Genomic DNA, 26226 nt, shown 5'->3' with positions numbered 1-26226 from the left:
CCTGACGAAAACATGACAGAAGCTGGGAAGCACCTTACAAAGGGAGAGAAAACATTTTAATCTAACTTAGAACATTTTTTAATAAACACAATATTAAATTTTTTACCTTTAAAAACACATTTGTTTTTTTGTTTTTTTGTTTTTTGTGAGGAATATTAGCCCTGAGCTAACATCCATGCCAATCCTCCTCTTTTTGCTGAGGAAGACTGGCCCTGGGCTAACATCTGTGCCCATCTTCCTCCACTTTATATGGGACACCACCACAGTATGGCCTGACAGCAGTGCCTCAGTGTGCGCCCGGGGATCCGAACCCGGGCCGCCAGCAGTGGAGCGCGTGCACTTAACCTCTACGCCATGGGGATTTGTAATTTTTAAGATATTCTTTCTTAGCAAAAAAAGTGAACAAAGAAATAGATTCAGATAAATAAAAATTTCATTAAAAATGAAAATAAGATAATGCCCTCAACACAGAATATCTTTGCTCTGCTCAGTGATCATCTGATTGGATTTAGCCTCAGCCTGCCTGTGTGGTTACTTAGTTTTATGATTCTATACTCCAATTTTATTTATTGTTTGTATATAACTTTTTTTTAAAAAATCTGCTCAAATTCTATGTTCCAGGAAATTGTTTTTCTCAAAATAGATCTTCCCAGTTCCGGTTATTTCTTAGTTTCCAGTTGGCATATTCTATCTATCCATCCATCTACAATCCATCCATCTGTCCAACCACACATCCAGTAAGCATTTACAAAGTGCCGACTTATGTGTCAAGGACTGTTCTAGTCTCAGAAGATAAAACAATGAACAGATAAACAATAAACCTGTTTTCCTGAAACATATTCTGGTTGGGGAGGCAAAATTAATAACACAACTTCAGTTATCAATTAGCGCTATGAAGAAGAAACAAGAATGACTCTCTGTAACGGAGGGAGCATGGCTCCTTCTGACAGGAAGGTTCAAAAAGGCTTGACGTGGGTCCCTTTGCTCTTCTGCTGCCCAGGCTATCTTTAAAAAGTGTCTGTCTGACTATGATCAAATTTTCACATTTTCTGGTTTGCAGGTCTTCTGCTTCCTTTACAAACTCCTGATCAGGCAATTTCCTGAATGATGTTCTATACACATTGATTAATGGTGCTTGAGTTGGAACTATGTTTTAGATGATAATTATAACAAATATCTTATATAGAGCACCATGTCCTACTGAAATTGCAAGCCTCTTGGAGGACCCTCATTCACAAGACTAGCATAGAGCTAACTACGGAGGAATAAAGAACAGAAACGGTTTTGAGAATCTTTAAGGATCTTAGTATCACATTATTACATAATTGAGAACACAAATATAGAAAAAAAGTTTGATATTTAAAAGTTATTTTAAATTTAAATCCTAATTTAAGTAAATTTAATGTAAATTTGAATGCTACTCAATACATGCATTTACCTTGAGAGCTGAGTTATTTCTGTAAAATGTGTCTGTATCAGTAAGCAACTCTGAGAGGGAGGCAAATCTGGTCTGAGAAAAGTAGACTTGAGTTCTGCTCTGGCCCCATTACTGCTCTCCTTTAAAATGACGGTTTGGACTAACAGAAGCCAAAAATTTTCAGCAATTACACTTTCTTCAAATAAAAACTTATACAGCATCCCACTGCATAAAAAGTGGGGTGACAGGTTCTATGTAATTTTATCCCATTTTGCATACTTCAGAGGCTTCTCAGAACCCGGCTTCAGCCTTACCCTCCTCCTGCAATGCTATTGTAGTCACAGCTTGATCATAAAGTACAGAGTTAGCCCTAAAAACTAGAGACCCATCAAGACATGGGGATTCTCAGATTTGCCACAGACATATAATGTTTTACTAACCAGAAACCTTGACTTCCCTGGAAATCCAGTCAATTTGCTCAAACATGAAGCTGCAGGCCACGCCTCCAGCTCCCTCTCTGCTCATCGCAGGAGACTGGAATTCAGTACCCATCACCCGCTGATCCATTCTTTAAGGAACCTGGAAGACCCTCTATACGATTTTGGCAGAACTGTTCTCCATTCTCACAGGACTCTAAAGCCAACACTGAATGAGCACATCTCTCTGTCAGGAAAACTGCAGAGCCTCTGAAAGTCTTCCGCTGTTACAAAGGAGGGTGTCTATTTATGAAACTTGAGAAGAGCTACCTTCCCTGAGATGGAATTACTAGAGGAAACGAAAGAAATATTTTAAAAATATATCTAATTCATAGTCCAAAAAATGCTCTAGAAGAATAGAGAAGGGCATTGTGAGAAAGGACAGCCTGAAACAGAAGAGCTACAATGGAAAAGAAAATATGTTTACTGAATTAAACATCGTCAGCGGGCAGAAACAGTAGAAAATCAAACTGGTGGAGAGAAGGTGGAATCTTGAAACCAGGTGAACCCGTAGAGATAAATCTACATAACTGTTACAAATTTGAAGCCAAAGTTGACTATAATTTATTTTCTTTGAAAGAGGTAGTAATTTATGTAATTTTAAATGATTAGAAGTAAAACTCCAAATTACATTTTAAAAGTCTGGGAAAATGACAAACAGAGAGAATCAACTTCCTTATCTTTCACAAAGTAGGGTCAAAATATGGATCTTTTATTGACTCTAATGGTTAAATATAATTGTAACTTTAAGATAACCTTCAATAGAATCAATAATTGCATTAAAATCATAGGAAAACGAAGTGGTTTTTCTAGGTTTTATATTTTGCTTGAAGCAAATAATGAAGGTTTTTAATTGTGTAAAGCTGTTATATTGACTATCAAATAATTTCATGAACAGATTTTATAAATTTAATATTTTGAATATAATACATATGAGAAAAACAGAAAACAAAGTAACCTAAAGGGTCATAGGGCATGCTTCTTGTGGGCGGGACTATAACTCATACCTCTGTACTTCAGCTGTATTTACTGCCAAAAGACAATCAAAAAATCTCTGCTGGATTGAGATCATTTTATACAGAGAAAATAAAACTGAAGTATAGTACCTTCTCTTGAGCATTTTCAGAGAATACAGAATGTGAAAATACTCTAGACGGAAGCTTGGCAGCAGGGCATAACCAGGACAGGCGCTTTTATATGACAATATGTACACACCGACGTCTCATCTGACAGGTGAAAATTAAGAGTGGCTGCTAACATAGAGGTAACTTACCACATTCAATAAGGACAAAGAAACAAGACTGACAGGTTTCAAAGGCAGAATTAAATATATAGAAAAATAGTTGAAAGAACAAAGTGGAATCAAGAATAAAGTGCCTTATTTATGAGAAAATTGAGGCAGGGATAGGGAAAATTAAGAATGTGGTTGGTTAAAAGAAAAGAAACATAGTTATCATTAGTATTTGCCTTTTCTCCTCTATACATCCTGTGTCGTGATAAAGACCTGTAAAAACAGTCATGTTAAATATTTGCCATCAATTTAGTAAAGGTCAGATATGGCATCTGCACCTCTTTAGACTGTAATTTCCTTCCCTTCCAATCTATTGTTAAGAATCAGCAGAATCAATGTAAATAACGTAACCCCAACATCACCACAATGTGAGTAACCACAATGTGAGTAATAAAGTTCTGAGTATTTACCCAGCTGAAGAGTCTATACAGGTGACAAAGGAATCCAAGCAAGCTCTCTCCTCCAGTGAAGCCAGTAAATCTCATCGTTGGGAGAAAGTTTGAAACCGGATTCCTACGAATTATTCTAGCAAAGCATCCTGCAAAGCAGCTATGATGTTTTTGATCATTATTTTTCTTATAGGGATTTGGAAAAATGAGTCAGAATTAAAAATGATTTTTTTAAATCTAACTCTCAGTGTGGAGATAAGAGAAAAATAGACTTGGATATTTATTTCATTAAATGGTAGCTGTGTTTTAGGAGCAGAGGGATACTCTTAAAAGAATATTCTTTTAATTATATATGCCCTAGACCAGACAATTTATTTTTTTTTAAATGGAGTTGCAAAGAGAGACAGAGTCAGAAGACAGATCAACTACAGAACCATAACTCCATAAAAATGGGTCATTACTGTTTTTGATTGAGGTTAACTACATGAGCATGAGATTGCATGTGACTTGCTTTTTTCAGAGTGAGCCTCCTACTTGCTTTCATGTATGTTCCTGAACCATTTGATGAAACGAAGATTTCAAGTAATGATGCTCATCGACCATGGTGGTCATTCCTATGCCAAAATGCTTGTAGACAAACAAATAAAAGTTGTAAAGGAAAGTAAGAAACTCATACTTGCAAAGAAGCTCACTGGAACCTTGACTATTTTTTATTTTTTTCAGAGAGAAATTTGAAAACTAGTTTTCCTGGGTTTCAGTGGGATGAAGTCCTGTCTTGAAGGAGGAACAGACTGAGTGATTCAACCCAAATGAGAGTTGATAGGGAGTTAGCTATCAAACCAATAAGTAAACAAAGAAAAAAGAATTTATTATGTGTGACTAGTGGTGTGGAAATCCAAAAAGTAAAATGTAACTCAGACATACGTCTATATTCATTGCTGAATTTTCTATCAACGCCTTTATCCACGTCTAGTAATTATATGGGTACACAGATATAATTTTGATTTGAAGGCAAACTACCGAAAACTGTTGAGGAAATTTCCAAGGTACCCTTAAAAAACAAAATCTATCTTTTTTATTTTTAGTAACTGCTAGTCAAAGATAATGGAGACCCTTAAAATAGAAAACTTGCCTTCAGAAATAAAACTTTATTCACAACAATCATTATTTCATAATAAATTAAGTGTTACAGTAAACTGACCCTTTGTCTTCTTAAGGTTATTAATTAATTAGCACGAAATGCAATACTCGTTACTTCACATTTTCAAATGTTAAAACAATATTAAGGCAAAGCAGGCAAAGGAATACTATTATTTTGGAGGAAAACCCCTCAAATTTAATCTTGAGCCACTGAGTTATTTTTTTTCCTGTGCTGAGCACCTCATAATTTGGATATTAAAATAACAGTTGAGATCCGCAATTGTTAATCTTCAGACTTCTTCATTTTAACCACATGAGTTTTCATTTATCTTAAATTTTAACAAACAAACCACATCCTTTTCTCCACACCTTGATGAGATAGCGCCTATCCAGTAATCCTTCTAGTACTGATAAGGCATTTTTGGAATGTGAGCTGAATATCTTTTTTTTTAAATTATTTATGCCAAAAGTAATTTGAATTATTTCCTTCCAGGAGACACAGTAAGTCTACATAATTAGGTGTAATTTGTGTTGTTAAACGTAGTCAAGACGGCCTTATAAATTCCTCTCTGGCATTCTCATTATACAACCTAGAAATATAAATCAAAGATGGGTTATTATATCTCAGAAATTCAAAAATCAAAATTTTTAGGAAATTATTGCTAAATCAGGACAGTGACATCATAAGACATAAGCATAGCAGTTCTAAATGTGTGTGACTAACAATATGTTCTTTTATATTTCCACCAAAGAATCCTCTCAAGAATCTGACCTAAGATCACTAACCATAAGTTAAACATGAAAACTTTGTTACCACTGGGAGGATTAGAGACTTGACTTTAGTAATTTTCCCCAATGAACAATGAAAGAGACAGAAGCAGGGATAAAGATGGGGAGGAATTATATCAGGAAAATGGCCGAAAGAATGCTAACAACAGGCAGGACAGAAAGCCCTGGAGCCCATGATCCAGTTTAATGGAAAGGAGACATAAAGGCCTTACCCCAGCCTATCAAGGTGAAGCCCCACAGGTATTTGGTGTCTGAAAAGAACGCCACGAAGATCAGACTATGCAGGTAGAGACCTTCCACCAAGATCCAATAGTAGTTTGTAGCCAAGAAGTAAATAAACATCACAACAGCAATCTTGCACCCAACCTGTTACAAATAAACCAGAATCGCATCATATTAGAGCTCCAAATTGTACTGGATGCCAACATTAGATCACTAAAGAGCAGTTCTCCCTTTGTTTTTTGTAATCTAATATGTCTTGTACATAACATACGAAGGCCAAGACTGTTGAAAGAGACCAGAACAAAGTTATTTTAATATAGCATTTTTAAGACAATGGGTTTGGTTGTATTTTTAAAGTAAGATTTTTTTCCTTTAGAAGTTATAAAAAATCACTTTTCCTTAATTTTTTTTGTTTATAAAAACAATACATGATCATCAGAGAAAATCAGAAAAGTAGAGAAAAGCATAAAGAAGAAATATTCTCCATCATTTTACCACAAATTTATTTTATTCTGGTCTTTTTTATGCCCCAAAAGTTAATGGCTTAAAACAATAAACATTTAATATGTCTTACGATTTCTATGGATTGGCTAGCTGATTCTGCTGATCTGGGCCAGACTTCACTGATCCTGGCGAGGCTCACTCATAGAGGTCTACCCTAGACTGGCACACTGTCACTTCCACTTCTACTGTCGGATAAAACAAGTCACAAAGCCAGTCCAGAATCAGAATTGGCAGGGACTCCAAAGCCACAGGCCAAAGGGCAAAGATACAGCCGGGACATTAATTCACACCATCAAGACAATCAATCTACAACACCTAATTTCCAGATATATTGCTCCAATGATGATAATGCTTCTAATTAACTGAATTATTGGGTGATCCTATTTACTAAATAACATCCAGACCTTTAACAGCAGAATCAAGTAGCATGGGATCTTATATAGGAACAAGTCTTTGCGTCTACAATAAAGGAACTAAATGTCACAGGTTTTCAAGGCCCAAGCTTCTGATTCTGCAAGTGGGCTTCTTACTTCTGAAAATGGTGAGCCACAACAGCTGCCACGGGCCATACAACAGATGCATTCCAATCATGTGCTTTTTGAAGTTTCCATCCCAGGATGTTCTCGAGGAAAGAGCCCAAGCACTTTTAATAATCTAAGATGATGAGTGATTGGGCATGAGAGTTGAGGACGGAATTGAGGTAGTGAATGTCAGTATATAAACTGGTCACCTATTCCACTTTGTTCAGATATAAGACAAGACAGCATAAGTTAACGCATTTAGTGGACTGTAAAATTTTACTTATTTGTAATTTTATTCAAAGCTGTAATGAGAGAAAATGGTGAAAACACTCACGTATTGTGATTTGTCCAAAGAAGGCGCTCCTATGGAAGCTCGTGGGTCAGCCTGCGTCATCAGGGACCGCAGCCCCTCTGCACCCAGGTGAGTGTGGGCCACTCTGTCCTTGACAAAGATGCTGGCAGCTCTCAGCATGAAAGACACAAACAAGTGCATGTGGATATAGTTCCTAGTGCAATGCAGTCGTCTATGGAGAGAAAATATTCAGTATTTAGATTTGGATAAAATCAGAAACAGGGAAAGAAAATACATAAATGAGCCCAAACCCCTCCCAAAAAAGAGGAAAATATAGTAAACCTGAACAAAGACAGAAACCCATTATGTATTTCCAATAGAAACAACTGGGATCAAAAACTAAAATGTAACTTTTTGCGAATTAATCTCAAATTTATCCTGATCTGCTACCATGTTTATCCCGATTTTGCAGTGTTAAATTATACTACTTTATATTATAGCATTATATTATACTGGATATTAAAGTAAAAATTGGTTAGTGGAGAACCACCTTGAACAGGAATAAACATTATTAAAACTGAAACTTTCACATTTTCAATACATTCTCTATAAGAAAAAGCAAGACATTTTGATAGCATTACACAGTTTTATTTCCTAGGAATGTAAGAACGTAAACAAGCTTACTTTAACATAAAAAGCTTTGGAATTATAAGAAGATCTTAGATGCAAGTTAAGTCAGTAACTTCCCTAGGAGCAGATACAACACCACCAACTTTCAGTACAGAAAGCTAACTCCAAAAGATTTTTCTTTCAAGTTTGATGAAATAACGCTAGGAAAAGGGTTGTATAATCTGGTCAAAAGGCCCAGCTCTACACAGATTGACTGCGAGAAAGCACAACCTGCCTGTGCAGTGAACACACTACTGTCCCCTCTCTCCCAGGAGGACAGAGTACTCAGTGTAAGGGAATAAGACATTCTTTAATCCAATAATATATTTTTATATTTCATAACAGAGGAGGGAAAGGTCAAATGAGAATGAGCTAGATTTAGACCTTTTGGAAGTATTGTATTGTCCGTATGTTAGGGACACACATTTGCGTCCATTGTGCCCAGACAGTCCTCCTCACTGACTGTGACTCTTCATTGGGAGCGTCTTCACAAGTGAGCGGTACTTGGCCAGATAGGTTATCAAGTGTACGTGGCAATGACTTACTGCGAATAGTGCCATCACAGTATATAAGCAGGTTTTGATTCTTAAGAGACTCAACACTATTTACTCTCCTAATAAAGGAGTATTTTGTTTTGTGAAACAGAAGAGTTTCTGAAATTTTTGTATAACATTTTGCTGTATAGTATAGCAATTGTTTAGAAAGAATCCACTATCAAATACTGTGATGAACTATTATGTAATCTGCATCCTCCTGAAATTTTATGTACCTTTTGTTCTCATAAATGTTTGTCTATTACTGTGAATAACCACAGCTAAGCTGGTGCAATGGGATGAGCTCTGGACAGGGGTCAGAAGGTGACGTTCCGTTTCCAGCTGGACCACCCACGACCTTGTGACTTTGGGTGCTGAGCTTCAGTTTCTTGTCTCTAAAATGGGGGAATACCTGCCAAGCCAACTTCACAAGGCTATCTTGCTGAAACCCTCTATAACCCCAAAAATATGATCATGTTACTCTCTACTTAAAGACTTCATTGGCTCCCTGTTACCTGCCCTTACAGGACAAAATTCGAAGCTCTCGACAAGGTCCCGCAAAACCTAGTTTCTCCCTGGCTGGCCCTACACGAGCACTCCTCCCTGTGCACTAAATGCTGCATTCACATGGGCTCTTCTATGTTCTCTGAGCACACCCTGCTCCTTCGTGCCTCTGGCCTCTGCACATTCTGTTTCTATTATTAGGAATGTCTGAATCTCTCATCATTCAGTGTCAGCTCACACGCCAGTTATTCTGGGAAGTCTCTCTCCCTCGTCTTGTCAGGTTGGGGCTAGCCCCTTGGTGTTCCCAAAGCCCTTTATAAAAACCTGTATTACAGTACTACTGACAATTTTTATTTGATAATCATTTAATAGGTCAGTCTCTCTCGAAGGTGCACATACTACTTTTCTGGTCTGTGACATATCTTAACTTGCCCTCCATCAATACCAAAAAAGGTCTATCATGTGACAGAGAAAAATGCTTGATGAATAAATGGGCTAGTGAATCGATAAAGAAAAAGCTTTGGTAATATAAACTAGACCACTACAATACGGGTAATTGTGTTAGAAGAAGTTGGAATATTAGAACCAGTCATTTATTTATTAATTCAACAAATATTTATTGAGCACCAGTACATAGGAAGTACATTGTAGCTACTGAGAAGGCAACAACGAGCAAATAGAAAAAATAAATGCCTGCGCTGGTGTACTTTACATTCTAGATGTAAATAAAAATAAAATGATAAATGTGTAAAACGCCAGACAGTACATTCGATAGTGATAAATCGAAGGAGAAAAACCAGGAAACAGGTATGAGAAGTTTCAAGGAAGAGGGGATTCTAAGATAATAGGAAACAAAATACAAAACTTCTTTCTACTTGCGGTTTCTGTTAGCTTCTAAATCCTCTATTTTAGTTTTCTGAATATGTTATCTACCTTCACCCCTTCTTTTCCACATATAATTTAGCACTAAATTCTTAAAATTACTACTATCTTAAATAATCTATCTCAAAATCTTCCATTTCTATCCAAGACAGGCTTCCTGTCTTGCTTCCCACCAGCTGTCACTCCACCTTACAACACAGGTGACACTCATGTCCCTCCGCTTAAAATCCTTCATGGCTCTTCACTGCTCCGAGGGTAAAGTCCAGACTCCTTATAACCCACAGGCCTCAAGACATTCTCCACCCTGCTTACCTCTCCAGTCTCATCGACACCAAAATCCTGAATTCTCAAATATTCCACGCTTTTTCTTGATCTAAACTTAGCTTTCGAACTCAGCCCCAGCCTCCTCTTTTGGTTAAATCTTATTTATACTCAGGTATCATTTGAGATTTCACTCCACTCAGGAGGTCTTCCCTCGTTTCCCTCCTCTGCCCACCAGAATCACGACACATCGCCTAAATCACAGCACTTCTCAGACGGTGAACTGGCTTCCCAGCTCTTTGCATCACAAACCAGCTGCAAGCATCAGAGTATAAATAAACGTTGTTCACTGTTTCGTCTCCATATTGGTATCTAAAATTTTATGTTGACTTAGATTAAGTGGAATTGAATTGGATAAAAGTTTAAGTGGATAAAAAATAAACCACAACAAAAGCAATAAATAGTATTTCTTTACATATGATATCAGATAATTTGGGAGATTATTTAAAATGAATTTCTGTCCAATGGCCATAAAATCATTGAGAAAAATGAAATAAGTCTTCACATCATGAATGAAAATCTTTGCAACTCATTCAGCTCTACTCTGCATCACTTTGCAAACAAAATACACTGCAGTGCAGACCTACTGGCTTAATGGTGTCCTAGCGCTTCAATGCTTTAAGTTTTTAAACAAACAATAAAAACCTCTGAATTTCTCATGAAAAATAAATTGTCAAAGTCAAATAATATGATAACACCAGACCAAATTCAAAAACTTGCATTTGGGAAAATTACTTGGGGTCACAGATTGTGAGACCTCTGTGTCTTCTATGGATTGGAAACAGCCCTGTCCCTTCATGGAGAAAGTGAGTGGACAGGCTTACCTGAAGTAGCCGATGATGAGCACAGCCACAGCCAGGGAGCCGAAGGAGACAGAGTATCCAACGGTGTACATGACACGGAGGCGCTCGAAGAATTCTCTCTGAAGGGAGAGAGCACATCAGAAATGCAGTTGGAACAGATCATCTGATGTAGATAAACTTAAAATCAAGCTTTTACCTGTCTAGAGACAGGTGATGTGTTATCACATTCATACAATATAGATTATTTTCTGGCCTTCCTTTATTTCCTAAATTCAGGTCAAGGTTAAAGATGCAATAACAATATTTGGCATCTTTTGTTGTGTGAGGCCAAACTAAAGGCTGCAATATTTACTCCGTATATTTTTGCACTGCTCATTTTAACCAATTGGAATTGTATATCTAACATGATATTTGGAGTAAGTAAAACATAGGTTACAGGACTATTTTAAGAGGAAACTGGTAAAAAAATGTCATTTTTGGAATTGTTCTAATTTTCTTTAACTTTTTTATTGAGCTGTAGTTCACATGAAATAAAATGCACAGATTTAAAATGAGCAGTTTGACATGTTTTGACAAACTGAGTTTGTTGTACTGCTTGCTGGTCAAAAACCACCCACACTCCAGGTGACTGCTCCTGCAGTGTGTCACCAGACTCAGCTCTACCTGCTTATGCACTGCACATGCTTCTCAACTGTTCTTGGACTTCTTAGAATTACACAGTATGCACTCTTGGTCAAAATACTGGTTTTGATATTCACTGATACTGTTGCCTGAATCAATGGTTCATTCCTCTTCAACTTTTTTATTTTAAAATAACTATAGATTGGAAGTGACTCAACATCATGGCAGAGTGAGCTTCCCGCATTGAACTCTCCCCCTCTAAGACACAACACAAAGGACACTCATATTCCAACAGAAGCTATTCACACAACACAGGGGACGTCTGAGGCACCCAGGCAGCCATACACTCAAGGACTGAGGTCCTGGAATCCCCAGAGGAAGTGTAAGGAGGTAAGAGGAGCTCCCTTCTTTCCCCAAGGACTGCGACCCAGAGACTGAGACCATGGGGCTCTCAGAGGAGGGGGAGGGGCGGCTCGCTGCGTGAAAAACGGCGCTCTCAAAGACCCCTCAAAGCCCGAGGGGATCCCCCTACAGAGGGAGCGGAACTGTTGTGAGGCTAGTTTCAACAAGCTAGCCCGTCAGGAGAGCAGAGAGCGACAGTGAGGCAAGAAACCTCTGAGATCAGGGAGGCAAAAGTAAGCGCCCCTCCCCCACCCGGCCCACCAGACTGGTGCTTCGGCACAGCCACTGCTTCAGCTCAGCCCCGTCCCCAGAGGCAGCGGCCCCCAGGCGCCCCACCAGACCAGCAGTGGGGTGAGCGTGCACCCCGGCACCAGAGGCAGGGGCAGCTTAGTCCCCACCACGCCACAGCCCCAGCTGCTCCAGCTGGACCAAACCACAGCCCCAGATTCCCCAGCTCCACCGTGCCACGACCCCAGCTCTTTCAGCTTTACCACCCCCCTCCCCCCAGCTCCAGCTGCTTCAGCTTGGCCTGTGCTCAGGCTCCAGCTGGCTTGGCGCCAGTGACTTTGGCCCACCGCACTCCAGCTCCCCCTTATTTGTTCCAGCGCACTCCAGTTCCAGCTTCTTTGGCCGGGTGCACTCCAGTTCCAGCTTCTTCAGCCCAGCACACTCTAGTTCCTGCTTCTTTGGCCCAGCAGCACTTTAGCTGCAGCTGCTTCAACCCACCTGCACCCGAGCCCCAGCTGCTTCGGCCTAGCTGCGCTCCAGCCCCAGCTGTTTCCATGCTTCCCCCTGAGCAGCCTCCACTCAGCCACACCACAGATCAACCAGGGGCTGACAAGAGTGACCACAGATTGAGGCAGGCCAGAATACACAGCCCTTGACTCCCACCCAGCGGCAGAAAGAGGAAACTGCGACCATATATTTTCACTATGAGGAAAGGTAAGCCAACACCGACAGGCACCATGCAAAAATATCTTAAATCTCCAGACCAAAAGGAAAATGACAAGCACCCAGAAGTCAACTCAGAAAGCACAGAAATGTATAACCTTAACGACAGAGAATTCAAAATAGCCATCATAAAAAAGCTTAATGAAATACAAGAAAACACAGACAGACAATTCAGTGAAATCAGGAGTTTCTTCACAAAAGACATTGAAACTATAAAAAAAAAAACAATCAGAAATCTTAGAGATGAAAAACACAATAGAGGAGATGAAGACAAATCTGGAAGCCTTAAGCACCAGAGCTGAAAATATGCAGGAAAGAATTAGCAATATTGAGGAGAGCAATGCAGAAGTGCTCCAGATGGAGGAGAAAAGAGAACTAAGACTAAAAAGAAATGAAGAAACTCTCCGAGAAATATCCGACTCAATTAGGAAATCCAACATAAGGATTATAGGTATTCCAGAGGGAGAAGAGAGGGAAAAAGGAGCAGAGAACTTGTCCAAAGAAATAATATCTGAGAACTTCCCAAACCTGGGGAAGGAGCTGGAAATACCAGTGAATGAAATAAATAGATTTCCTAAATATATCAACACAAAAAGACCCTCTCCAAGGCATATAGTAGTAAAGCTGGCAAAAGTCAATGCCAAAGAAAAAATATTAAGGGCAGCTAGACAAAAAAAAATAACATGCAAAGGATTTCCTATCAGGCTTTCAGCCGATTTCTCGACAGAAATTTTACAGGCTAGGAGAGAGTGGAACAATATATTCAAAATTCTGAAGGACAAAAACTTTCAGCCAAGAATACTCTATCCAGCAAAAATATCCTTCAGATATGACGGAGAAATAATAACTATCCCAGATAAACAAAACCTATGGGAGTTCATTGCCACAAGACCCCCACTACAAGAAGTGCTCAAGAAGGCCCTCATCCCTGAGGAAAAAAAGAGAAAGGGGATTCAAAGTTTTGAACGAGGAGGAAAATAGGTAGACAAAACCAGAAAGATTGCAGTCCTCTATCAAAATAGATTAGCAAATACTTAATTATTAAACCAAAGATGAAGGGAAGGTAAATACAAAACATAAATATAACCTCATCATGTTAAACACAAACTCACAACACAAGAAGGAATAAGATGTGACAACAATAACATAGAAAGGGAAGAGGAAAGGGATCTAATCCACTGAGTCTAAGGGAATGAGAGGCCATCAAAAAATGGACTATCACTTCCACGAGATTTTTTATACAAACCTCATGGTAACCACTAACCAAATAATCAGAACAAAATCATACACGATAAAGAAAGAGAAAACTAAGAGAACCCCCATACAGAACTACCAAACTGCATTGGTAGTCTGAAACACATGGGACAAGAAACAAAAGAAATGCAAAAGAACGGGAAAAAGAGTGATAAAATAACAACAACAAGCCCTCATATGTCAATAATTACCCTAAATGTAAATGGACTGAACTCACCAATCAAAAGACACAGAGTGGTGGGATGGATTAAAAAACAAGACCCAACAATATGCTGCCTCCAGGAAACACATCTCAGCCGTAAAGACAAACACAGGCTCAGAGTGAAAGGATGGAAGACAACACTCCAAGCTAAGGGCAAACAAAAGAAAGTAGGTGTTGCCATACTTATATCAGACAAAGTTGACTTCAAGATAAAACAAGTAATGAGAGAAAAAGAGGGGCAATATATAATGATAAAACGGACACTCCACCAAGAAGACATATCACTTTTAAACATATATGCACCCAATACAGGAGCACCAAAGTACATAAAGCAACTATTAACAAACCTAAAAGGAGATATTAACAACAACACAATAATAGTAGGGGATCTTAACACCCCACTCTCATTAATGGACAGATCATCCAGACAGAAAATAAAAAAGGAAATAATGGACCTAAATGAAAAACTAGATGAGATGGACTTAATAGACATATACAGAGCACTCCATCCAAACACAGCAGATTACACATTCTTCTTAAGCGCACATGGAACATTCTCAAGAATAGACCATATGTTGGGAAACAAGGCACGCTTATATAAATTTAAGAAGATTGAAATCATAACAAGCATCTTTTCAGACCATAATGCCATAAAGTTAGAAATCAACTACAAGGAAAAAACCGGGAAAGTGACAAAGCTGTGGAGACTCAACAACATGCTAATAAACCACCAATGGATCATTGATTAAATTAAAGGAGAAATCAAAGCATATTTAGAGATAAATGAAAATGAAAATACACTGTACCAACTCATACGGGATGCAGCAAAAGTGGTCCTGAGAGGCAAACTCATAGCAATACAGGCCCATCTTAAGAAACTAGAAAAAGCCCAAATAAGCAACCTCACACTACGCCTAAAAGAACTAGAAAAAGAAAAACAAACAAAGCCTAAAGTCAGCAGAAGGAGGGAAAGAATAAAAATCAGAGCAGAAATAAATGAAATTGAAATTTTAAAAACAGTAGAAAGGATCAATGAAATTAAGAGCTGTTTCTTTGAAAAGATAAACAAAATTGACAAACCCTTAGCCAGACTCACCAAGAAAAAAAGAGAGAAGGCTCAAATAAATAAAATTAGAAATGAAAAAGGAGAAATTACCACAGAAATACAAAAGATTATAAGAGAATACTATGAAAAATTATATGCCAACAAATTGGATAATCTAGAAGAAATAGATAAATTCCTAGACTCATACAACCTCCCAAAAATGAATGAAGAAGAAATAGAGAATCTCAATAGACCAATCACAAGAGATTGAAACAGTAATCAAAAACCTCCCAAAAAAGAAAATCCAGGACCAGACGGCTTCTCTGGAGAATTTTACCAAACATTTAAAGAAGATTTAATACCTATCCTTCTCAAACTATTCCAAAATATAGAGGAAGATGGAACACTTCCCAACACATTCTATGAGGCCAACATCACCCTGATACCAAAGCCAGGCAAAGACAATACTAAGAAGGAAAACTACAGACCAATATCCCTGATGAACGTAGATGCAAAAATCCTCAACAAAATATTGGCAAACCGAATACCGCAATACATTAAAAAGATCACACACCAGGATCAAGTGGGATTTGTACCAGGGACACAGGGATGGTTCAACATCCGCAAATCAATCAATGTGATACACCACATTAACAAAACGAGGAATAAAAACCATATGATCATCTCAATCGATGCAGAGATGGCTTTTGACAAGATCCAACATCCACTTATGATAAAAACTCTCAACAAAATGGGTACAGAAGGAAAGTACCTTAACATAATAAAGGCCATATACGACAAACCCACAGCCAACATCATATTCAATGGGGAAAAACTGAAAGCCATCCCTCTGAAAACAAGAACAAGACAAGGGTGCCCACTCTCGCCACTCTTATTCAACACAGTACTGGAGGTTCTGGCCAGAGAAATTAGACAAGAGAAAGGAATCCAAATAGGCAACGAAGAAGTGAAACTCTCGCTGTTTGCAGATGACATGATCTTATATATAGAAACCCCTAAAGAATCCATTGGAAAACTATTAGAAATAATCAACAACTACAGCCAAGTGGCAGGGTACAAAATCAACTTACAGAAATCAGTTGCATTTCTATATACCAACGACAAACTAACAGAAAGAGAACTCAAGAAGACAATCCCATTTACAATTGCAACAAAAAGAATAAAATATCTAGGAGTAAATTTAACCAAGGAAGTGAAATACCTATAAAATGAAAACTATAAGACATTATTGAGTGAAATCAATGATGACATAAAGAAATGGAAAAATATTCCATGCACTTCGATTGGAAGAATAAACATAGTTAAAATGTCTATATTACCTAAAGCAATCTACAGATTCAATCCAATCCCAATCAGAATCCCAAGGACATTCTTCACAGAAATAGAATAAAGAATACTAGCATTCATATGGGGCAATAAAAGACCCCAAATAGCTAAAGCAATCCTGAAAAAGAAGAACAAGGCTGGAGGTATCACAATCCCTAACTTCAAAACATACTACAAAGTGATAGTAATTAAAACAGCATGGTACTGGTCCAAAAACAGACACACAGATCAATGGAACAGAATTCAAAGTCCAGAAATAAAACCTCATATCTATGGGCAGCTAATCTTTGACAAAGGAGCTAAGGGCATAGAGTGGAGAAAGGAAAGTCTCTTCAACAAATGGTGCTGGGAAAACTGGACAGCCACTTGCAAAAGAATGAAAGAAGACCACCATCTTTTGCCATACACAAAAATTAACTCAAAATGGATCAAAGATCTGAAGGTGAGACCTGAAACTATAAAACCCTGGAGGAAAATATAGGTAGTACACTACTCACCATCAGCCATAAAGGGATCTTCTTGAATTCCATTTCTACTCAGACAAGGGAAACAAAAGAAAAAATAAACAAGTGGGATTTCATCAGATTAAAGACCTTCCGCAAGGCCAATGAAACCAGGATCAAAATGAATAGGGAACCCATCAGCTGGGAAAAAATATTTGCAAACCATATATCTGACAAGCGATTAATCTCCATAATATATAAAGAACTCAGGCAACTGAATAACAAAAAACAAACAACCCAATCAAAAAATGGGCAGAGGTGGGCCGGCCCGGTGGCTTAGCGGTTAAGTGCACACGCTCCGCTGCTGGCGGCCCGGGTTCGGATCCCGGGTGTGCACCGACGCACCGCTTCTCCAGCCATGCTGAGGCCGCGTCCCACATACAGCAACTAGAAGCATGTACAGCTATGACATACAACTATCTGCTGGGGCTTTGGGGGAAAAAATAAATAAATAAAATCTTTAAAAAAAAAAAAAAATGGGCAGAGGAAATGAAAAGACACTTCTCCAAAGAAGATATACAGATGGCCAATAGACACAAGAAAAGATGCTCAACACCACTAGTCATCAGGGAAATGCAACTCAAAACCACACTAAGATATCACCTTACACCCATTAGAATGGCTATAATCACCAAGACAAAAAGCAATAAATGCTGGAGAGGCTGTGGAGGAATGGGAACCCTAATCCACTGCTGGTGGCAATGCAAACTGATGCAACCTCTATGGAAAACAGTATGGAGATTCCTCAAAAAATTAAAAATAGAAAAACCTTATGATCCAGCTATCCCACTACTGGGTATCTACCCAATGAACCTGAAATCAACAATCCAAAGAGGCTTATGCACCCCTGTGTTCATTGCAGCATTATTCACTATAGCCAAGACATAGAAGCAACCCATGTGTCCCTCGACTGATGATTGGATAAAGAAGATGTAGTATATATATATACCATGAAATACTACTCAGCCATAAAGAAAGACAAAATCATCCCATTTGCAACAACATGGATGGACCTGGAGGGTATTATGTTAAGTGAAATAAGCCAGAAAGAGAAAGACAAACAGTGCATGATTGCACTCATATGTGGAAGATAAAACAACACACAGACAGATAGAAATGTTTGGTGGTTACCAGGGGCTAGGAGGGTAGGGGGTGGGCACAAGGGGTGGAAGGATGCACTTATATGGTGACTGATAAACAAAAATGTACAACAAAAATTTCACAATAAAAAAATAAATAAATAAATAAATTTGAAGTGACTTCCTTGTGGAGAGCATTAATAAATAAATAAATAAATAAATAAATAAATAAATAAATAAATAAATAAAATAACTATAGATTCACAAGAAGTGGAAAAGATACTAAGAGAGGTCCCATGTACCCTTCACCAGTATTCTCCAATGGTTACATCCTAGATAATTATACTAAAATACCAAAACCAGGAATTGGACATTGGTGCAATCTGTCTGTTTATAGTTCCATGTCATTTTGTCACATATGTAAATTCTTGTAACCACCACTGCAATCGAGATCCAGAACTATTCCATCACCACTAAGATCTCCCTCATGCTGTCCCTTACAGTCACACCTACCCTCCTCCTCCCCATCATCCCTCACATCTGGCAACCATTAATCTGCTTTCTATCTCTATAATTTTGTCATTTCATATATGTTATATAAATGGAATCATACAGTATGTCAGCTTTTGAGATTGGCTTTTTTCATGCAGAGTAATGACCTCAAGATCCATTTGAGCTGTTGTACATATCAAATTTGTTCTTTTTGTATTGCTGAATGGTATTCCATGGTATGTCTGTGACCTAGGTATATCATTATATCTGAAATGAGTTTCAAACTTCATAGACAGCATTCAGTTAGGTCATGTTTTTAATAGACTCTTTCAATCTCTGTTCATTGGTATATTTAGACCATTTCTTTTTAACATAATATTGATACATTAAGGCTAAGTCCATCATTTTATTTTTCATTTTCTGTTGTTCTATTTTTCATTTCTCTGCTTTATTTTTCCTGCCATCTTGTGACTTACTTGGACATTTTGTTGAATTCCATTTGATGTGTCTTTCTGTATATTGCTCTTGGTGGTTGCTCTAGGTACTTCATTATGTAGCTTAATGTGGAAACTTGGATCGTTGAATTTTCACCTTTCTTCTCTTATGAGGAGGCACTAAAAGCTACAAATCTCCCTCTAAGCTCTGCTTTAGCTTTTCCCACAATTTTTGACACATTGAGCTTTCATATTTATTCAGTTCAAATTTTTGCCACAGATCATATAATTTCCAACCATTTGTGTATTGTCTACATATTTTATTTTATTTTAATTGATTTTCAATTAATTCTTTTGTGGTCAGATAATATACTCTGTATGATTTTAATCTTGAGATTTATTGAGACTTGTTTCACAGCCCAGCATATGTTCTATCTTGATGAACCTTTGGTGTGTACTTTAAAAGAATGTGAATTTTGTAGTTATTGGGTATAGTATTCTATAAATGTCATTTTAATCAAATTTTTTAAAAGATATCCTATGGAAGTTTTTGTCCAATTGTTTTAGCAATTATTAAAAGAATGGCATTTAAAAAATTCCAACATGGTGGGATTTGGCTATGTCTCCCTTTAGCTCTGACAATTTTTACTTAGTGTAATTTGAATCTCCTAAATGCACGCATATTTAGGATTGTTATTTCTTCTTGGTAAATTGATTCTTTTATCATTTTGAAATGTCCCTCCACCTTGGTAATACTCTGTCCTGAAGTCTACTTAGGCACACCAACTTTCTTATACTTATAGTATGCACATAATATACCTTTTTCCACCCTTTTAATGTCTACATATCTGTTATCTTTACATTTTTCCATTTCTTTATAGTTAGAGTACATTTCTTGAAGACAGCATATAATCGAGTCATACTTTTACTAGCCATTCTGACAATCTCTGCCTTTTAAGTGAAATGTTTAGTCCATTTACATTGAACACAATCATTGCTATGAGCAGGTTTAAATCTAACATATTGGTATTTGCATTCTATGTGTCCTATCTTTTCTTTGTTCTTCTGTACCTACTTTTTTACCTCTTATTAGGGGAGGGGATCAATCAAGTATTTCTTAGTATTTCACTTGTGTTATTTTTTAGCAGTTAAGTACACAGACTTGATTATGCATCCTGAACTTATCAGAGCCTATATTTAAATAATATTGAACTATTTCACAAACCATATAAGAACTTTATAATCATAAACTCAATTTTTCTCCCCTTGCCTTTGTCCCTTTTAGATTTTCTTCTACATAATTTATAAACCCTAGTAAGAGGATATTATGTTTACTTTAAGCAGTCAATAGACTTTTAAATTAACTAGATTTTAGATATAGATATAGATATAAAGATAGGTATAAATATAGCAATAAATAAGAATAGATATATAGATTTGTTTTTCAGTCTGTCATTTTTACCCACATATATACCTATTCTGGTACTCCTCATTCCTTCCTGCCAATCTGTGCTTCCATCTGGCATGTTTCTCTTTTGTCTAGAGAATTTTTTTGAGAATTTCTTATACTGAAGGTCTGATGAAGATTAAATCTCTCAGATTTTTTCTGTCTGAAAAATATCACTATTTTGCCTTTATCTTAATGCAGATTCTCATTTTAAAGATGCCATTCCACTGTATTCTGGCCTCCACTGTTTCTGACTAAAAGACAGCCAGCTTTTTGTTGTTGCTCCCCTGAACATAATGCGCCCTTTTCTCTCACTGCTTTAAGATGTTCTTTTTACTTTGATCTACAGCAGTTTGACTATGATGTGTGTAGATATGGTTTTCTTTTTATTTATCCAGGGTTTGCTGAATTTCTGGGACCTGTAGATTGACTTATTTCACCCATTTTAGAAAATTCTTGGCCATTGTCTCCTCAAATATTTATTTTGTTCCATTCTCTCTGTTTTTTTTTTTTTTTTGAGGAAAATCAGCCCTGATCTAACATCCACGCCAATCCTCCTCTTTCTGCTGAGGAAGACTGGCCCTGAGCTAACATCTATTGCCAGTCTTCCTCCTTCTTTCCCTTTTTCTACCCAAGGCCCCAGTACATAGTTGTATGTCATAGCTGCACATCCTTCTAGTTGCTGTATGTGGGACGCGGCCTCAGCATGGCCGGAGAAGCAGTGCGTCCGTGCATGCCCGGGATCCGAACCCGGGCCGCCAGTAGCGGAGTGCGCACACTTAACTGCTAAGCCATGGGGCCAGCCCCTTCTCTCTCTCTCTTTACCTCTAATTTCACATGTTAGACCACATGTTGTCTCAGATGGTTCAGGTTTTTTAATCTATTTTTTCTCCTAATGCTTCAGTTGAATAATTTCTATTGCTCTCTCTTCAAGTTCACTGATCCTTTATCATGCTGTGTCCAGTCTGATGCTGAGAATATCAAATGAATTCTTCATTTTTGAACTGAATATTTCAATTCTAGAATTTCTGCTTGGTTATTTTTTTTTTAATTTTCATTTCTCTGCTGACTTTCCCATCTGTTTTATGCACCTTTTTCACTAAATCATCTAATATATTGATAATAGTTATTATTAAGTCCTCGTCTGCAAATTCCAATATCTGGAATATCTGTTTTTTCTGCTCTTACTTTTTTTTTTCTTTTTTAAAATAATCCTAACATTTTTTGTTGTTGTTGTTGTTTTTAAGAAGATTGGCCCTACGCTAACATCTGCTGCCAATCTTCCTCTTTTTTTTTTCCTTTTTTCTTCCCAAAGTCCCAGTACAGAGTTGTGTATCATAGTTGTAGAGTTGTGGCTCTTCTACATGGGACACTGCCTCAGCATGGCTTGACAAGCGGTGAGTAGGTCTGCACCCAGGATCCGAACCATGAACCCCGGGCCGCTGAAGCAGAGCATGCAAACTTAACCACTATGCCACCAGGCTGGCCCCTCTGCTCTTATTTTTAATCTAGATTTTGGGTAACTGTAATTTTGCCTTGTAATTTTTATTACATTCCAGGCATTGCAGGTAAAAGAATAGTAGGGACTGATGTAGTAACATCCTGGAGAGGGCAATCTTCTTCCTCTTCCAGGCTTCTTGGCTGGGGAGGCTGGATTACTCTGTTGTTAAACTGGGGTTGGGCTTTGTTGTAGTTTTTGTTTTTTAAGATTCCTTTTATCCTGGTCTTAGGATTTGAGAGCAGAATCAAGACTTTTCCTTCAGCAGACTTCGAGCACCTCTAGTGGCCATTATATGAGTTTTAGTCCATCTGACAGTTTTTCAAGCCACAGGACTCTTTCTGCTTTCTGAACCATCCATCAGCTTTCTGAGTTGGTGAGGATTTCACTTTGCTCTCAGGCTCTGCCCTGGGCTTTCTGTATCTTAGGAGCCTTCATTCCACCCCGACTCCCCGCCCCAGGCCTCAGCTAGCCACTGCCTTGCTTTAGATGAAGGTCCCTCGTGCCTAGGGAAGACCTTTCTCAGCTCTGTTTCCTCAGGCTGCTGCCTTTCACTCAGTGAGACCCGTGCACCTCGGGGATTTCCTGCCCTCCTCCTGACCTGCAGGCTGCAGCAGTCACGCCCTTAGTGAGGCCACGTGCCTCCAAAGATGTCTCTCAGCTCTTCTGTTCTGCCCCACGCCTCTAGCTAACTGCTGCCTTTCACCGTGTGAGAGCCCTATGCACGTCTTGGAGAATTTCTCTTAGCCCACTTGCCCCCAGCCTCTGGCATGCCTCCAAGCACTCAGTGAGGCCCCAGGGGAAAGAATCGGCTGGTGGTTGACAGCTCACAGAGACTCAGGCTCCCTCCCTGGAATCCTGAGCCCTGATGCCAGCCAGCCCTTGTCTGTTAACAGTTGGTTAAAGAGTTGGGCTCTTTTCTTTCTATCCCCTTCTACAGCCCAACTGCTCCTCTTCTGCTGCAGACCCGGGATGAATGCACGGGTCTCTTCTCTTTTAGAAAGGGCTTGCCCACCTCCAGAATTAGGATCATTTAGATTTCTTGGCATCCTCAGCTCACTGGCGGGTTTTTACGAATTATTGATTTTGCATCTTACTCAACTTATTCTCATTGTCACAACTTCCTACATCCTAACTGGAAGCAGAAGACTTTGCTCTTCTTCCTTTTTTTTAAACATTTACTACATATTATTTTCTGTTAATAAAATATTAAAACTTTTTAGAGAAAATATTTGGATAATGTGGAAAATAAAAAAGGGAGGAGAAGAAAAATCTCCTGATTTCCTACCAAACAGAAAGAAACACTGTGTGTCATGTATTTCTTTTCATTCTATTAGGCATCGTTTCCTATTGTTTTGAGCACCTGCATTCCCAATTTATATATGTTCATTACCTGATTTTTTATCAGTTAACTGTATAAGAAAAGAATTTCACAAGGCCACAAACTCTTTACAAAATATATATATATATATATATATATATATATATATATATATATATATATGAGCTTTTCATTGGAAATTTAAATTCTTTGGACTATTCACTATAATAATTAATGTTTCAATGAATTTTTTTCCCATTCAGTTCCCCCACTCCAAATCCTTATGCTTGAATCTTAGAAGTAAAATTATAAGATCGAAGGATATGACCCCTTTGAGGTTTTTTAAAATATATTGCTAAATTGCTTTCTAAAAATTCATATAGCCTTTAGACATGAGATATATTATATGGTAATTTCTACGCCATGCTACTGTTTTAACTATCCTACTCTAAAGAATTTAATAACCTCATGGCCTACCATAAGAGTTCCTTCCCTTCTTTTTATTAAAATTTATTATCTCAGTTTGTCAGACCAATGATACGGAAATTATTTAAAGAAAAAAATAATAGATGTTTAAAAATCTTCGTCTTATTTCCCAAATAAGATGTGGCATTTATTGTAAATGCACATTATTTTTTTTACTTTTTCTTCCTTATACAAAAACTCTCATTATTAATTAATAATTAATATCTCATAAATATGTAATATCATTTTGCCCTACAGTGTATCAAAACTTCAGGAGATATCCAGTTTTCTTACTAAAGGATATTTAGTTTTCTTAAGTTTTCTCAAATTATTGCTTAAGTGTTGTAAACAATAGAAAACACTTTTTATATTTTTAATTAAGGAGATAAAATTATGCTAACAAAATTTTTCAAATTTTTCAGTTAACTTTTAAGTCATTTTTATATTAAATAGTACAGATCTTGGGAATATTACGATCCTTAGCTTTTGTGATTCTTGGAACACACAGTAATCACAAAGAACAGTTATAAGATTAGAGCTCAGTGTAAATAAAACTGTGATTTAATTTAATGGCCATTTAAAAGCTGTGAAAGGCTTGCATTTGTCATCATTTAATGTACAAAAAATTCACCACAAAGTACACTAAATGTTGTGAATGCTTATATCTGTTAATGAAATCTAAATTATTTTAAAGAACTTTAATTAACTCAATATTGGCCTCAGTTCCATCGTAGAGCACGTAACAATCTCCTCACACTGACTGATTTTATCTAAGAAGCTTGTCAACGATGAAATTCAAAACTGAAGGTCTTTCAGCCACTTACTAACGAGCTCATTAAGGTGGTAGTGCTTTGTGTTAGAAAAGAAGAAAGTTAAGAAAAGAAGTTCTGAAATTAATGCAAAATCAAAGAAATATTCAACTCATCATTCTCCCCCTACTGCTCACAACCCCCCTCCCAAAAAAAAAATCATCAAGCCAAAGAAAAATGTCTAAGGGTGGGAGAGTTTATCTATAATGACACTCTCAGGGTCCTCATAAAAACCATTTACACATCAATTTACCATTCATATCAATTTACTCATCACATGCATACGTCATCTTGCATTTGACTCACGAGGTCTGAGTGATATGAATTTAAGCATGACTTTTAAAGCACCTCGTATAACTTAAAAGTAACTGTCTAGAAGTTTTCAAAGTTTACATAGGATTTCCATGCTGCAAACAGCACTGACGAGAAATCTGGGGAGCAGGATTTTCCTGTGGACTCTGCCACCAGTGAGCTGTGTCACTGCCCACCTCTTGATCTCTGGTTCTGATGGACTCATGTTCAATTAAGGGCTCGTCTGGAAGCCCTGAACGACGCCCTGGCTCCGCTTTAGCTAATCTTTCACATACCAACGAGTCACCTACTGGAAAATCTGATGAGACGGAACATACATCTCCAAATACAAAGCTGCTCCAGGAATGCAGAGCGAGCTGAGAGGTGGCCATTCATAGCCAACAAGAGGAAACCATGGACCCTATTGCTGATTACCTACTTGGATTTTTATACATAATATAATATAGCATAATACAATGTAATGTATTGTGTGTGTGTAATAATACACACACATATGCCTGTTTATAAGTACATATGAATATATCTCAATCAAGTAACTAACCTAAAGAAAATACCAGAATGCTTCAGGTCCTAGACCTTGCCTTAGGGCATCTGAAAAGATCCCAACCTTGCTCTTATCTTTTATGCTCTTTGTGTCATAGAATAAGAGGCTTTTTATATACCATGATTGACAATCAAGAATTGCATAAAAACATTATTCTGCTTTCCCTTAGGGGTTCGCAAACACAAAAATACCGTTACCTTTCCTATGCTGGTATCTGGCTGCAGAAAGCGAAGGCAGTCTGAATAATTAGCCCATGTTTTATTTAAACTGTGCATAAAATCCCAAGTTCCATTGGGGTTACAGTGTCGGAAAGCAACTCCTGTAAAGACATGAAGAAAAACACTGAGATTGCTCAGGTCACTTAGAGTCCATTACAAAAATAAAAAGTTCCAAATTAATCATTTCAGAAAAATTCAATACCTTTATGATTGAAGTCATAAATATAAGGAGGGCATGGGACAGCCGAGATTTTCCCCACTGTTCCTCTGGGCCAACATATGAGTCCATCCCATTCTGGAAAACAATTTCCCTCTGATAAGGAAAAAAATTAAAAAGGAAATAAACAAAAATGCAGTTGGAACCAGAGAGAAAATGCATTCAAAATACAAAATTTCAGGTCACTGCCGGTGGCAAAATGTAAAACAAATTGGTAGTTTGGGAAAATAGAATGGGGTAAATATGATGCAAATATCCCAGAATTCATCTTCCTAGCCTCATCAAGGGCCCACTAATAGGAACATTTGATTT

The 26226-nt window shown here is 37.6% G+C and overlaps 1 protein-coding gene across 2 annotated transcripts in view; it reads right to left on the bottom strand.

The window, feature by feature from the left end:
* PTH2R (parathyroid hormone 2 receptor) overlaps positions 1-25798 on the bottom strand; it is a 54184-nt gene extending 28386 nt beyond the window's left edge. The window contains exons 1-4 of one of the 2 annotated variants that reach the window (XM_058549737.1): positions 25677-25798; positions 10775-10872; positions 7084-7273; positions 5715-5868 (exon numbers count right to left, since the gene is read on the bottom strand). In XM_058549737.1, the coding sequence (XP_058405720.1) occupies positions 5715-5868; positions 7084-7273; positions 10775-10872; positions 25677-25754 (520 nt within the window). In that variant the 5' untranslated portion in view covers positions 25755-25798. Of the gene's footprint in view, positions 1-5714; positions 5869-7083; positions 7274-10774; positions 10873-12502; positions 12584-25676 lie in introns of those variants that run through there. The other variant, XM_058549736.1, reaches the window with a different exon arrangement.
* Between the last annotated feature and the right edge of the window lie 428 nt (positions 25799-26226).

Source organism: Diceros bicornis, chromosome 10 (assembly GCF_020826845.1).
Source record: "Diceros bicornis minor isolate mBicDic1 chromosome 10, mDicBic1.mat.cur, whole genome shotgun sequence".
In the NCBI taxonomy this organism is placed as follows: Eukaryota; Metazoa; Chordata; class Mammalia; order Perissodactyla; family Rhinocerotidae; genus Diceros; species Diceros bicornis.
The sequence above is the reverse complement of the archived record's forward strand: the minus strand, read 5'-3'. Positions and strand labels throughout refer to the sequence as shown.